Source organism: Rhincodon typus, chromosome 21 (assembly GCF_021869965.1).
Source record: "Rhincodon typus isolate 14 chromosome 21, sRhiTyp1.1, whole genome shotgun sequence".
NCBI classification, from domain to species: domain Eukaryota; kingdom Metazoa; phylum Chordata; class Chondrichthyes; order Orectolobiformes; family Rhincodontidae; genus Rhincodon; species Rhincodon typus.
This window is the reverse complement of record NC_063352.1, coordinates 29,504,839-29,518,068: the sequence shown is the minus strand read 5'-3', so window position 1 is coordinate 29,518,068 and position 13,230 is coordinate 29,504,839. Positions and strand designations below refer to the sequence as shown.

General features: G+C 39.7%; 1 protein-coding gene across 2 annotated transcripts in view; it reads right to left on the bottom strand.

Annotated features, from left to right (window-relative positions):
* The window catches only part of llgl1 (LLGL scribble cell polarity complex component 1), a 105,103-nt gene that overhangs the window by 53,854 nt on the left and 38,019 nt on the right, over positions 1–13,230 (bottom strand). For both annotated transcript variants that reach the window (XM_048609305.1, XM_048609304.1), the window contains exons 3-5: positions 8,625–8,706; positions 6,435–6,565; positions 2,268–2,423 (exon numbers count right to left, since the gene is read on the bottom strand). In XM_048609305.1, coding sequence (XP_048465262.1) covers positions 2,268–2,423; positions 6,435–6,565; positions 8,625–8,706 — 369 coding nt within the window. The remainder of the gene's footprint in view (positions 1–2,267; positions 2,424–6,434; positions 6,566–8,624; positions 8,707–13,230) is intronic.

Below are 13,230 nucleotides of genomic sequence, written 5' to 3'. Positions count from 1 at the left end.
CCTCTCTGCTCCTATGATGCTGCTTGGCCTGCTGTGTTCATCCAGCCCTGCACCTTGTTGTCTCGGATTCTCCAGCATCTGCAGTTCCTACTATCTCAGCTTCCTCACATGTTCCTTTACCAGAAATCTAGCAATTTTTGACACCTGAGAAAAAGGTCAGATGTGAGCTTGAACACAGCACCAGGTAATTCAATTAATCAGGCTGTCTTAACAGATTAGCAACTCCTGGTTCAACACTCGAGTTCTTCCACTAACAAGGGACAGGAAATGTTAAATATGAATAGTCAAGTGGCCCTTCTTACCCAGAATTGCCTTGCGATCTGCACTTTACCCACAGCGCTCAACTTTCAATAAGAACTCCTACTATGAAGAAATGTGAAACTTTTATAACATCTGATTCAAGAGTTTAAAAAAAATGCAGATTTTGCCTCCTGCAGACAAGATTTAAGTTTAATGATTATCAGTACCAAAGTTGAAAGGAGTCACTTGATTTCAGGATGGCCAAGTAATGGTCCATTCTAAACTAGTGTAGCATTATCTAAATATGATGGCTTAAATTGAAAAAGGAGCAAGAGGAGTGAAAAAAAATTGGTTATAATCCTTAAAGACTATCATTAACTTGGCTTTTATACACAAATTTGACTGTTACAGGGTGTTACAAAGACAAGTATTGCAAGATTACAAGATTACATGGATACCCACCACAGCTCCCTCCAATCCTGCAGGCCACAAGCACATGCAGTATCTCCACTCCACTACAGGGCAACATGGATAAGCAACCAGTCACGCACACCCAAACGGGGCTTCTTTACAATAGAAACGACAAACAAGAATACTATATTGGCATACAGCACAGAAACAGACCCTTCAGTCCAACCAGTCCATGCCAAACATAATCCCAAAATTAAACTAATCCCACTTGCCTGCCCCAGCCCATATCCCTCCAAACATTTCTTATTCATCTATCGAAATGTCTTTTAAGTGTTGCACCAACATCCACCACTTCCTCCTAAGTTCATTCCATGTGCGAACCACCCTCAGTGTAAGAACTTTGCCCCTCATGTATTTTTTAAAATCTCTCTACTCACCTTCAAAATGTGCCTCCTAGTCTTGAAATCCCCTATCCTAGGGGTGAGACAACTATGATTATAAAATGAGGGATAGAGTAAACTATCTATACCTGGTCACCTCTCAACCTACCCTCCAGTGAAAAAAGGTTTCAGCCTATCCAGCCTTTTATAACTCAAATTGCTAGTTATGTGTTTTCATTTATCAAAGTCAGATGGTGTGAAGGTATCTGGGCAGAGACTATTTCTTTTGAACATATCAGCTCTCTCCTGAAAGTGAGCAGGTTAGAGGGGTTGGAGAGTGGGAGTAGCTGCCTCCTTAAGCTACACCCAGTATCGAGGCCGGCTGCAGGGAGTTTCTACGCTGTCCGGATAACCCTTTTGGTAGATCATGAGTTCCCAATTCCAGGATCACCATTTCAACTGCCACCTTGAATAATATCATTTACGGAACTGTCAAGTACATTATACACAGAGTGAAGTTGTTAACAAACAACTATAGAAATTAGGAGGGAATCATTCAGCCCCTTGAGCCCACCCTGCCAGCATGCCCTCAAAAGTTTCTTCCCTGCTGCATGGGCCTCCAGCACACAGCAGCAATTTCCAGAATCAGAAGTCAATGCTGCCATCAGCATACTGATGCCTATCATGGACCATTGGTGTGGTTGCACGCTTACGCAGCCTAATATTGACAGCCTTCCTCTATTCCTCTCCTCCACAAAAGCAATTAACTTATCAGCGTACAAATTAGCAGGATTAGGCTATCCAACACCTCAAGCCTGCTCTACCATTAGATGAGATAATGGCAGTTCCAGCTGTGGCTTCCATTCTACATTCTTGCCTGTCTCTAATAACCAATATCAACTCCATTGTCAATCAATAATCTAACTGCCTTATTTTCATCAACTCTTCCTCCATGAAAACGTGGCAGAGACTAAACATTTGTACTAAGTTAAAAAGAAAGGTAGACAAACGTTTAACATTTGGTACAATGACCATGTAAAACAATCCTGGAAATAACTATTCAGAATCAACAATCCAGCTATAAGCTACTGGTTTGGTTATATGCAGGACTGCAGAGAGTTCAAATGTGAAACCCAACATAGCAATAGGTTTGACAGAAATATTGTTAATCACACATTTAAAAAAATTCTGTGTACAGTCAAATACAAGTGTTCTGAAAATCTAATACACACTTACCTCTGCAAAACCTCATCCTGAAAGAGAGTTTTGCCATCCATTAGCTGCAGTGATGGTAAATCCAGGAAATACACACCTCCACCTTCTGTTCCCAAACATGCCATGCCACAGCAAGACTTCAGCATGATCACAGTAATTCTAGTAATGTTGGGAGAACTGTACAAAGGGAAAAAACATAAGCACCTGAGCTTGCTTTCTTCATTATTAGAAAAATATGGATGCCCAAGGGTATTATTTTCTTTACAGTAACCTGTCAAATCTACAGATTTTCAGCAAATAAACTGAAATCAGACAGTTTTGCCTGTTACTTACTGGTTTAGTGCACATTCCATATCCCTATAACCAAAAAAGGCGTTGGATTGAATAGAAAATTGATTCATTACACCTCACTCAAAAAGAAAGATTTATGGATTCAAGCGTATATAAGGGTATGGATTTCTGGAAACTTAAGAACAAAATTTTCTTCCTCTATCCCCTACTAGTGGTCATCCTCTCCCTGAAGGCAGCTAGGCATGGGATATTTTACTGACAACACTAAATGCAAATTGTTCTAGGTCTCCATCAGTGTCGGCAGTCTTATTTCATCCAAAGGGGGGGCAATTCTTCTCACACAATCAATCAATCATAAGCACAGCCTTCAAACCACAGGGGATACAAGACAATCCCGGCCTTGGCTTTACCCACAAATCACCAGTGTTATCCGTATAATCCTTGCTGGAAAGTGCAAACGGAGACCTTACAACATTCACTTATTGAACCATCAGTGCGATACGGTTAAAATTAAACACTGGTCCAAAAACAAAAACAACCAACCAGGTCAAGGGGACAAAAGAATCAAGTCTTGACCACTGGTGTCTTTTGCAGTTTCAGCCCCAGTACAAGTTGAGTTCAACAGCATCTTATGTCAGAATACAAGATAGGAAAAATGGATGGGGAGCAAGATTAAAAAAAGCAATAAAGAGACAATCTTTCTGGCATGGTGAATTGTGAAGAGGACTGTATACAGGAATGCTCTGCAAGTGCAGATAATTAACAGTAACAAAGTAAATAAAAAAGGATTTTAAAAGAAGTCAGGATACTGCATAGTTCCTCAAAAAATTCAAGTATACAATCAAAGTGTCATTATGAAGTTTCCTAACCTGAAGAAACTAAATCTGAAAATAACTGACAGGAAAACACTTTCACCATTGAAAACTAAGACGGATCTGATGCCAAAACAGGTGCCTATTCCAGAAGTTTGAAAATGAACCAATCTCAATTTACAGCAAATCTAATATTAAAAAAAGATGCCCTTAATGGCAGCAGGGGCAACACTTCAACTGCATGACAAACAATTCAACAGCGGTCAACCTATACTCTCCTTTCAGTTTTATTCAAGTAGTCCCACCCACTTGCAATAATCCATTCTAAGGAAGGGTCACAGGACCCGAAGTGTTAATTGACTTCTCTCCAGAGATGCTGTCAGACCTGCTCAGCATTTACAGCAATTTCTGTTTTGGTTTCCACTTAGAATAAATAAGATGCAGCTGTATTTATTGCTTCTACTGGCAGTCATTTTCAACACTGTCAAAAATGACCTTCCTTACCTTCTAGGCTTATGTCCTCATTTCACCGGAGGGAAAAAAAGTCTTCCATTCCAGCACATACCATTCTCTAGACTGTCCCTCTTTATCCCACCCACATGGTAGAACTTTCAGATAAAATTTGCCTGCACTGAAATGCTCCTAAAATATAGCGAGCCATCTCTCCTACCTTTAATAACTTTTCAAACCTATTTTATGACTTCACATTTTCAATTCCACTAGTTGCTGCCTGATACCCAATGTTTTCCTATAATGACTGTCTTATCTTAAAGAAGGTTTCTAAGCTAGTCCAATATTTGGAATGGAGTTTTGCACAGCACAAAGTGCAGGTTTAGTTCTTGATCTATGCCGAGGTAGTTCAAGCCAGTGGCTAATGCTGTGAGGCGCACAGGAGTACAGGGTTCTGACCTCTGACAAGTTGTTCAGACATTTGAATGTTTATTGCTAATAAATGACATGGCAGAAAGAGAGCGCCCAATGTAGACTTTACTCTGTTTTACCTCATCCAATTGGTTAATTGCTACCTCAAGAAAAAAGGAATAAAAAGAAGGGGTAAACGCCATGCCCTATAACTGTATGCTTCAAATTATAAGACACTTTGTTTCAAAAGCCAGTGTCCAGTTGAAAGCATCTGGTTGTCCATTAACAACAGATTGAAAGCAGCATTGGTACTTTGGAGAAGTTGTTACATCAAACAGTTGATCAGAAAGAATTTAGAATTTTTTTTATTCAACTTATCTTCAGACATAGGGATTTTTGTGGGGCAAATGGTAGAATCAGAATCCCTACAATGTGGAAGCAGGCCATTTAGCCTATCAGGTCCACATTAACCTTGTGAAGAGCAGCCCACCCAGAACCACACCCCTACCTATCCCTGCGACCCTGCATTTCCCAGCGTTAATCCACCTAGCCTGCACATCTTTGGACCCAGAGGAAACTCCACAGACACCGGGAGAACATGCAAACTCCAGCAGTCACCCGAGGGTGGAATCGAATCTGGGTCCCTAGCACTGATGCAGTAGTGCTAACCATCAAGCCACTGTGCTGTCCCCAAGTCTGAGCCAGGAGGCCTGGGTTCAAGTCCTACCCATCGGAGGTAGGTCATAAAAAAGTGTCTCAACAGGTAGATGTTTTCTTATTTATCTTCAGTCATACATACACCTCCCATTTTAATCTGGCTTCTTGCCTTCTCTTTTTTGCTGCCAATCCCCAAATATTTACAGACACATTGGTTCACCTGATATCAAGGCAGACACTAACTTTTAATTGAAAAATACTAACTCTGACAAGTCACCATTAGATTCTAGCAAATCTCAAACTACAAACATGCAATTGATGGCTTATATGATCTGGGACATCGGTGTATACCAAGTACGTCAGACCGCCCAAAGGTAAAGTGAGCAGAAATTGCAGCCATTTGTATTGATTCTATGATTTGCTTGAGGGGAAAACTGAGGTGAGGGAAAAAAGGAGAAAAGGAAAAAAGGAAAATACAAATCAGTTGCCTAGTGCAACCATGATTGAAGAGAAAATCCACAAAGAAAAAAAATGAACACAAGTGTAGTATGTTATTGATGTTGTATTTGGAAGACCAAAACAGTTCATTCAATTAGCATAGAGTTGTGTGCGCCCGGGGTGGGGGAAGGGAGCAAAAAGGGAGTTGGGGGGTACGAAAGAGGAGGGAAAGGGATAGGGAGAAGGAGAAGGAAGAAATTGCAATGAGACAGGCTCCAAATCTTATATCCAGAACAAGCTTCAAATTCTGCACCAGTGCATTCTCTGCTAACCAACTGAAATTAGCTGTAAAGCACTTTGGGCGCTGAGGTTATGAAAGCAACCACAAATGCAGATCAACCAATGTTGCCACTTACACATCCTGTAAAGTACTTTGTATGTAAAATTCATTCCCATTATAAACTTGCACCTCCTCAATTTGTGCAAAGTCAAGGTATTGTCCCGTACATTTACATGTAATAGTGGTGAATTGTGGTAAGCAAGTTATTTTCAAGAAGATATCCTCCCCAAATACCGGACAGCCAAAATTCTCAGTTTAGCCTTCCAATAGTCAGCCCCTCCCCTCATTAAACTTTGGATGACCTCCTGTGCTGCAAAAATCTGGAATGTTTCTGTTCCATTATTCTCCACATACAGCTAGAGAAAAGAAGGATTTCAAATACAGATAAATAATGTGATGCGATGGCCCAGTATTCAACTTCATTGCCATCTTACATTCAGACATGAGAAAGACACAATGGGTAACACTGCAAGTCTCTTTCAACTTGTCTTTTTGAGCATGGACTCTAAAGTAGCATGTTAGGATAATTTTTTTTCTAATAATTACACAATTGATTAATCAAAGGTATGGAGTAATCAGGATAGTCTAGAGCCAGAACAGCACAGTGAATTCAATGGAATTACAAATAGATGTCAGGGTCTAAACAAACCCCTGCTCAATTTGCAGGCTACAAACAAAAAAAAAAACTGACAATCTGCTAATTTTCCAACTCAACAATTCTTACTCTTGGGTCACTATGCTGAAGTCAAACCATACATGAAAATCAAAAAAAGGAAGCAACTTTTATACTTAGCACAGTCGAACCCAAGTCGTCCAGGAAGTGTTAAAGTGCAGATCTCTTCCAGGTAAGAATAGCTGTTCCTTTGGTTAATCTCCCACAGATGAACAGAATTATCATCCAGGAGAGACAACAAACGACCCTGGGAAGGGAAGATAGGTACAAAAATATAATTAACTACAAAAATGGGCACGTTGACCTGAACGGTGGCTCAATACACATCCCAGCAGCATTGTATTATTTAACCTAGTTCCATGCAAATCTAGTCAGCTGACATTTCAGAATCCCTACAGCGCAGAAGGAGGCCATTCAGCCCATTGAGTCTGCACTGACCCTCCAAACAGCATCACACCCAGACCCCCATCGTATCCCATAACCCACATCTACCAGCTAATCCACCTAGCCTGCACATCCCTGGTCGCTATGGTCAATTTAGCATGACCAATCCACCTGATATGCACATTTTTGGACTGGAGAAGGAAACCAGAGTACCCAGAGGAAACCCATACAGACATGGGGATAACGTACAAACTCCACAAGACAAGTTGTCGAAGACTGGAATCAAACCTGGGTCCCTGGCACTGAAGCAGCAGTGCTAACCATTGTTCTCTGCACAAAATATTCAAAACAAAAATTAGTCTCCGTTCCTAAATGGACAGTGCACGTGTAGATTGCAGGAAGAAAACAATTGGGGTTCAGTAGAAAACAATGCTATAAACCAAATCACACTAAAGCACTGCCCTGTTCAGAGGATAGTCAGATGATAGAGCACTGCAGCCTCTTCAAGTACAGAAGGCATATCCTGCATTAAAAAGTTGTGTGTTATTGTACTAGTACAGTTCTTTACTCCCTTATAGAAAGCATTTTACTTCCAGTTTTGCTCAGAAAAAGAAACAAACATTTTGAAACTTCAATTTGCTGCGCTGATTCAGGAAAATTGTCAGTTGAATTCATACTTGAAGCTGAAGAGTTAAATTTCATGATATTAAGCTATTGCGGACCATTGCAATGACAAGATTGTCTCCCTATAAATACCTAACTTTCTTGAAAGGAAGAATGTGCTATTTAAATTAGACGATAAATCTTGTAGATAGGGTCATGTAATTTGGCTCCATGGCTACTCCTACATGCCTCAATGTCATGTCCTCATTGTCACAAAATCTTTACTGGTGAGAAAGAACATTCAGCCTCAGTTCAACAACCCAGAAAGAGTCAGATAGTGTTTTAACATTTAAACAGTATCTTAATAGGACTCTAGAAGTTCTCCTTTTATTCCTTTTTCACAGCATCCATTCCATATACTGGACATGTCATAAATTTCAATTGACCCAAAGTTTGCCTTGGAGTTAGAATCTAGTTCCCTTCATCCTACTCCAATACCCCAGACCCACAGCTATTTTCTGTACCTTCAATACCATGTTTCAGGTACCTCCACTAAGGCTAAAAACTTAGTTTGCCCTCACTGATCTTAGACAATGCATAAATGGTTTAAATCAAAACACTAAAGTCACTGCAATATCTTGGTTTCTTGTGATTACAACTGGGCAATACGCTCAAGATTTGTCTGCTCCAGAAAAGCATTGCTCAACTGTGCTTTGACCAGAACTTGAAAGTTTGGTCATCAAATTGCTGTTTGCATTGTTCTACAACATTTGTTCAAGACTCTGGGTTTCCCTTTCAGCTACTTCTAAAATCATTCATGGAACTTCCAAATGTAATGTTTCACATTCGTGTTTTAATATTTCACCCCCTTATTTCAAGCCACTTGTGCACTTTAACCAAAGTTTTGTAATTTCCACACTTCCTCAGATTTCTTACTTCACCTTGTTTGGAGTTGGCTGGATGCAACCATATTGCATTTCAGAATCCATTCATGCAAATAAAACACAGCAATTGTCGCAATACTGAACCACCTGGCACTCCCACTCTGTATACTTTCTACTGAACCCTGACAAATATCTTAAGAGCAAAAGTGCTTGCCCAGTTTTGCACGTATAGGCAGATTCTTACAAATCACAGGTCTTACCTATGCTTTTACTTTTAAATAAAAACAGGCAAGGAAGCAAGGCAGGCTGTAATCTGCCTCAGCCTGAAGAGAGCAAACCTCAACTATTCAGCCAACTACACACCCCACCTGCCCCATTGCTTTCTACCCGAATGTAAAATATTCATAATCGTTTCACTCTTCGGTGTCACCATACCTGTCCTGGTAAAAAGTACATCTGTGTCACAGTGGCTGCTTCCTTGTGTAGCCCTGTAAACTCCACACCTGGGGCTCCATAGCTTTAAAAAAATCATACATTAAGGAATAAAACTAAAACCTATAGAATTGTCATTACAAATCAAGTACTCTCACCACCACTATTTCCCAATTTTCAGACAAGAGATCTTTCATTATGCTGCAATATTACTAGACCACTGAAGATATTCCATCATCTTACCCTTACGTAGTAGTGCATACAGATTGAGAATTTATTTGTAATCTGAAACAATTTGAGCTGCATTACAAAGATAAAAAAAGAAACAAATTGCTTCTCTTTTGAATGTTTCGCAATGCATTCATAAGCCTATAGTTGGATTGTAAAGAGTCCAAGAAGTTTGCATTACTTGTGGGTAAATCACAAGTTACCTTTAATTCAGCTGCATAAGAAATTTAGCCAGACAATTGAGTATTGAAGCAAGGATTTAAAATTTATTGCAAGAAGAATCAAAATAAGTCCCGTCAGGTAAGTTAAGCCTCAACTTAATGGTGGAAACTGGCCAGAATTCCTACCAGTGTGTTTCTGAATGCGTCCAGGGTTCAATCCTTATGCAATGATGTTCTCAAATTCTGCTACTGACTTGTTCGAGTGTTCTATTCTTAGAGAGTTTCATCCTTCCAGTCATTATTGATGATTCTCAAATTCTTTTATCCAAATTATACAAGTCTGCAATTTGAAGTAGCTTCGTTGTTCACGTAGCCTAAGCCATCCAGTTTAGAGGTGTCACGGGAGTTTTGTTCATGTAGCCACCATTCCTTTTGCCAGTAATGGCTAATTGCTTTCAATTCTTGTACAAGTTTATCCTTTAAGTTTATTCCAGAGTTATTGCGGATTGAGAATTAGTTTATCTTTTGTTGATTCATTCAATTTATGAACAGTGATTAAAGTTCTCAAGTCTATAATATCATAGAACAGACTGCACCACTCAGTTATTATTCAAACAAAATTAGATTTGCGACAAAAATGAAATCAGGTCTTTGTTAACTCTAATTTGGATACAATAATCCAACAGTTTAATGAATTGGACTCGAGCAGACAAACCAACCTTTTACTTGCAACATACATTGGGGAAATACAAGAAAAGTTCCTCCTCCTAAATCACCCAGGAAATTTGGTTTTGCGGAGGCATGGAAATTTGGTAGAGTGATAAATAGGCTTCAAAAATATCACTGGTTTTGCAGCATTTAAAAAATAGATATTTTCTGCTGACATTCCAGAATTGCAGACAAGTTTGACCTTTACTGCGGAAGTGTTGATTAAGAGAAAGTGGGCTTAAACAGCTGTCAATACTGCATTAAGGCTATTTGCTTCCAATTTGCCCAAATTAACAAGATTTGGAAGTGGCAGTAAACGAACAGTTTTTCAACAGCTAAAGTCAACAAATTAAGGATTAGCCTCACTAGATAGTTGCAGAAGTAAAATTCCAGTCTGTATCCCAGCCAAAAAGAGGGACAGAGGAGAGAAACAATTAAGCAAAAATGAAAATTGGAACATTCTTCTGGAGTCTACAGACAAGATGCTGTTTCAACATTACTTGAAGCATGTTGAAGGTTTCTTGTTGGACAAGTTCGTCAGTTTCTGCGCTAATTGGGACAGCTAACAGCAGCACAGCACAATACTCCAAACAAGGTAATAAGGGTTTCAACATTACTGCAGCTTTACAGAAGAACTATTTGCAATTAGCTGCAGTACACATACAGAAAATCCAAACATTTTACTTCACAACATCACATCAAACAAAGAAACAGGCCAGTTGCTGACAGTATATTCCTTTTTAAAATCAAAGGACTTCAGAAAGGTAAATGAATTCCATAGACTTTTCTAGTGCTACAGAGTTACCTGGAGGTTGGAGGAAAAGAGGGCAACTACCTTACATTCTGGTCTTATTGGAATGCTCCTTCTCAATGTTTCTCAGCACAATAAATTGCTTCTGGAAAATTTCATTTGAAAATAGCTTATGCAAAATATCCGAGTGTTGGGGAGACTTGGAATGTGTACTCATGCCCATCACACCATTTTCATGACATGCTACTGGACAGCAAGTCATGCAAAGCCAAAAACCATGTTTATTACATTGTTCATACAGTCTTTGGGTCTTAGCACTTATCAAGCAATAACCTTTCGTGCCAATACTACATTCATCCCAAGGATTAAACACTACTGCTCATTTTCTAAATAATACCAAGCCTTTCTTATCCATTACCTGCACCTGCTGAGCTACCAATACCTCAACTTTAAGAATTCTCGTCGCAAGTTCAAACCATTCAATGGATTGGTTTCTCCTTCCTTCAACCACCTCCAGCAAGAAAACCCTCCGGTATGTGCCCAATCTTCTCTTGCTCATTCCTCACTCAAGCCCCTTGGCTCTAGGATTTTCTTGTTAGCTCTTTTAAAAAGGGGAAACTTAAAGTTTTGGCCATTTAATCTACTATCAGCAGTTGTGGCTGTCAAAATTTTATGATTAACACTTCTAAAATACTTAAACACTATATTAATAGCATGCCATTAATGTAAGTGGCTGCCATGCCCATCTCTGTTACAGTATGTGACTTTCATGGATTGGCCATCCACCAGTTGCATAATAAGTTGCACAAGGCACGCTCCTGGAACAATTGCTGACTGAATGAACTTACTCTTCACTCTACGAAAGGAAATCCTTCACTGTAGCCACAAGCAATTAATGCAGCAGACATTGGAAGTGATCCTTCTTGCTCTTTTGACCCGCTAGCAGGTACTAATTCAAGTTATATCGCACACTTCACAGGGCAGATCCGGAGTACAGAGTGCAACATGCATCTTAAATCAGAGGTTCCATGGTATGGTCGTCAGAAAACAGAATTTAAAACCTGAATCCAAAAAAAATGTTCAATGCTATACGTCTCTACTAGATGTGTTCTTATTTGTTAGCAAGTCAGTAAGTAAAACAGGACAAAGAGGACAGACACACATCAATTAATATTTCAGACAGCAATACAACCTTCATTAAGCTAGTTGAAAGTCACCACCCTCCCTGCACCCCCATTTAACAACAGAAAAAGCCATGTGATTTTGGGACTAGGGCTAATGTGGTACCTGACAAACCAATGCCAATTGACTGGAGGGGAGTTTGTGACAGCAACATGATCATTGATTGTGTAGGCATCTTCTTCCCCTTACGTTAGCTTCAATCACATCCTCCAACACTGACACCAGCATGGGCGAGGGCGAAAAGGAAGGAGAGAGTCTATCCTCTTTCTCCAAAGGTTCTTGAAAATATGCAAAATTGTGATTGAAATTCAGATTCGTTCAATTTCAGTTATTGTGCTCACAGATGATTCATCATACCCAGTTACAGGCTACTCATTCACTAAGCAGTTAGAGGCAGAACAATTTGGTTGGAGTTGACTGTTCCACCACACCTGCTAAAACGATGTTTAGTTAGTATGGGGGCGTGGGGGGGGGGGGGGTGGAGAACAACAGTGAGAAGGTGAGAAATCATCACCAGTTACATCCTCCAGCAATTAACTTTGAAAGATGGCTATCACCACAATAAAAAATAAAGCATATAAAAGGTGTTTAACTCAGCAGTCACAATCGCTCTGATCTAGCAAAAACATTCTGAATTAGTCAAATTTTAAGAATAGTCTGATCTATGAAGCATGAAATTGTTTTATTTGTATTGTCACCACAGTTAAGCATATGCTGCCATGTTGATTTTTCAGTAAACCAATTATCTATGGTAAGCCAGGGTCTTTGCTCAAAATTCTCAGAGCACTTGGTCTGGTAGTAATGGTTCGCTCTGAAGTGAGAGGAATGATTACAAAGAGACACCCAAGCCTCTTCAAAAAACCTAATAGATGGAAAGGAGATATACCGTAAGAGGAATGCAAAACATATTCCACCAGACCATAAAAAAGGCACTTAAAAGCCTGTTAAATGGAGATAGCTACATTTAGTCAAGAGATTAAAACATGCAGAAAAAAGGCTGAGTATTGGAAAGAAAGGGAGAGAAAATAATTGCTTCTAAGTTTAAAAGTAGTCAGCCCCTCATCCTATTTTACCACAGTATCAGATCCAGGGAAACAAAGGGTGGGGCTCCTACACCATGATCCAAAAGACCTTACTGAAACAAAGTATGTGGATACTTTCCAAGAACACAGTCAGACATAGCTGGAGGGCTTCCAGAACCCCCAAAATGAGTCCAACCTCTGGAGGGGAGGGGAGGGGAGGGGAAGAAAGAGAAAGAGAGAATGTAAAGCAAGCTGTGGAGCAGATGTGTTTAATGAGGGAATGGGTAGGGGAGCAGAAGGGAAGTCAACTTTTCACAAAAAGAAAGACTGAGTCAATTGTATCAGATTTATGTCCTCAATCCACAAGTGTAATATCCTTTTGATAAATGGATGCTGCTTCAATTCTGTGGATTCATTTTTGACATCAACATTGAAGGTGATCCGAAGTGAGACAAGGAGCTTCCCCACCCCCAAATATTCACTTCGGGCTGTGGCTAGATTCTTTTGGGCACTGCTCCAGCATTCAAATTATACAAAAAGTTCCTGCATTTTTTTTT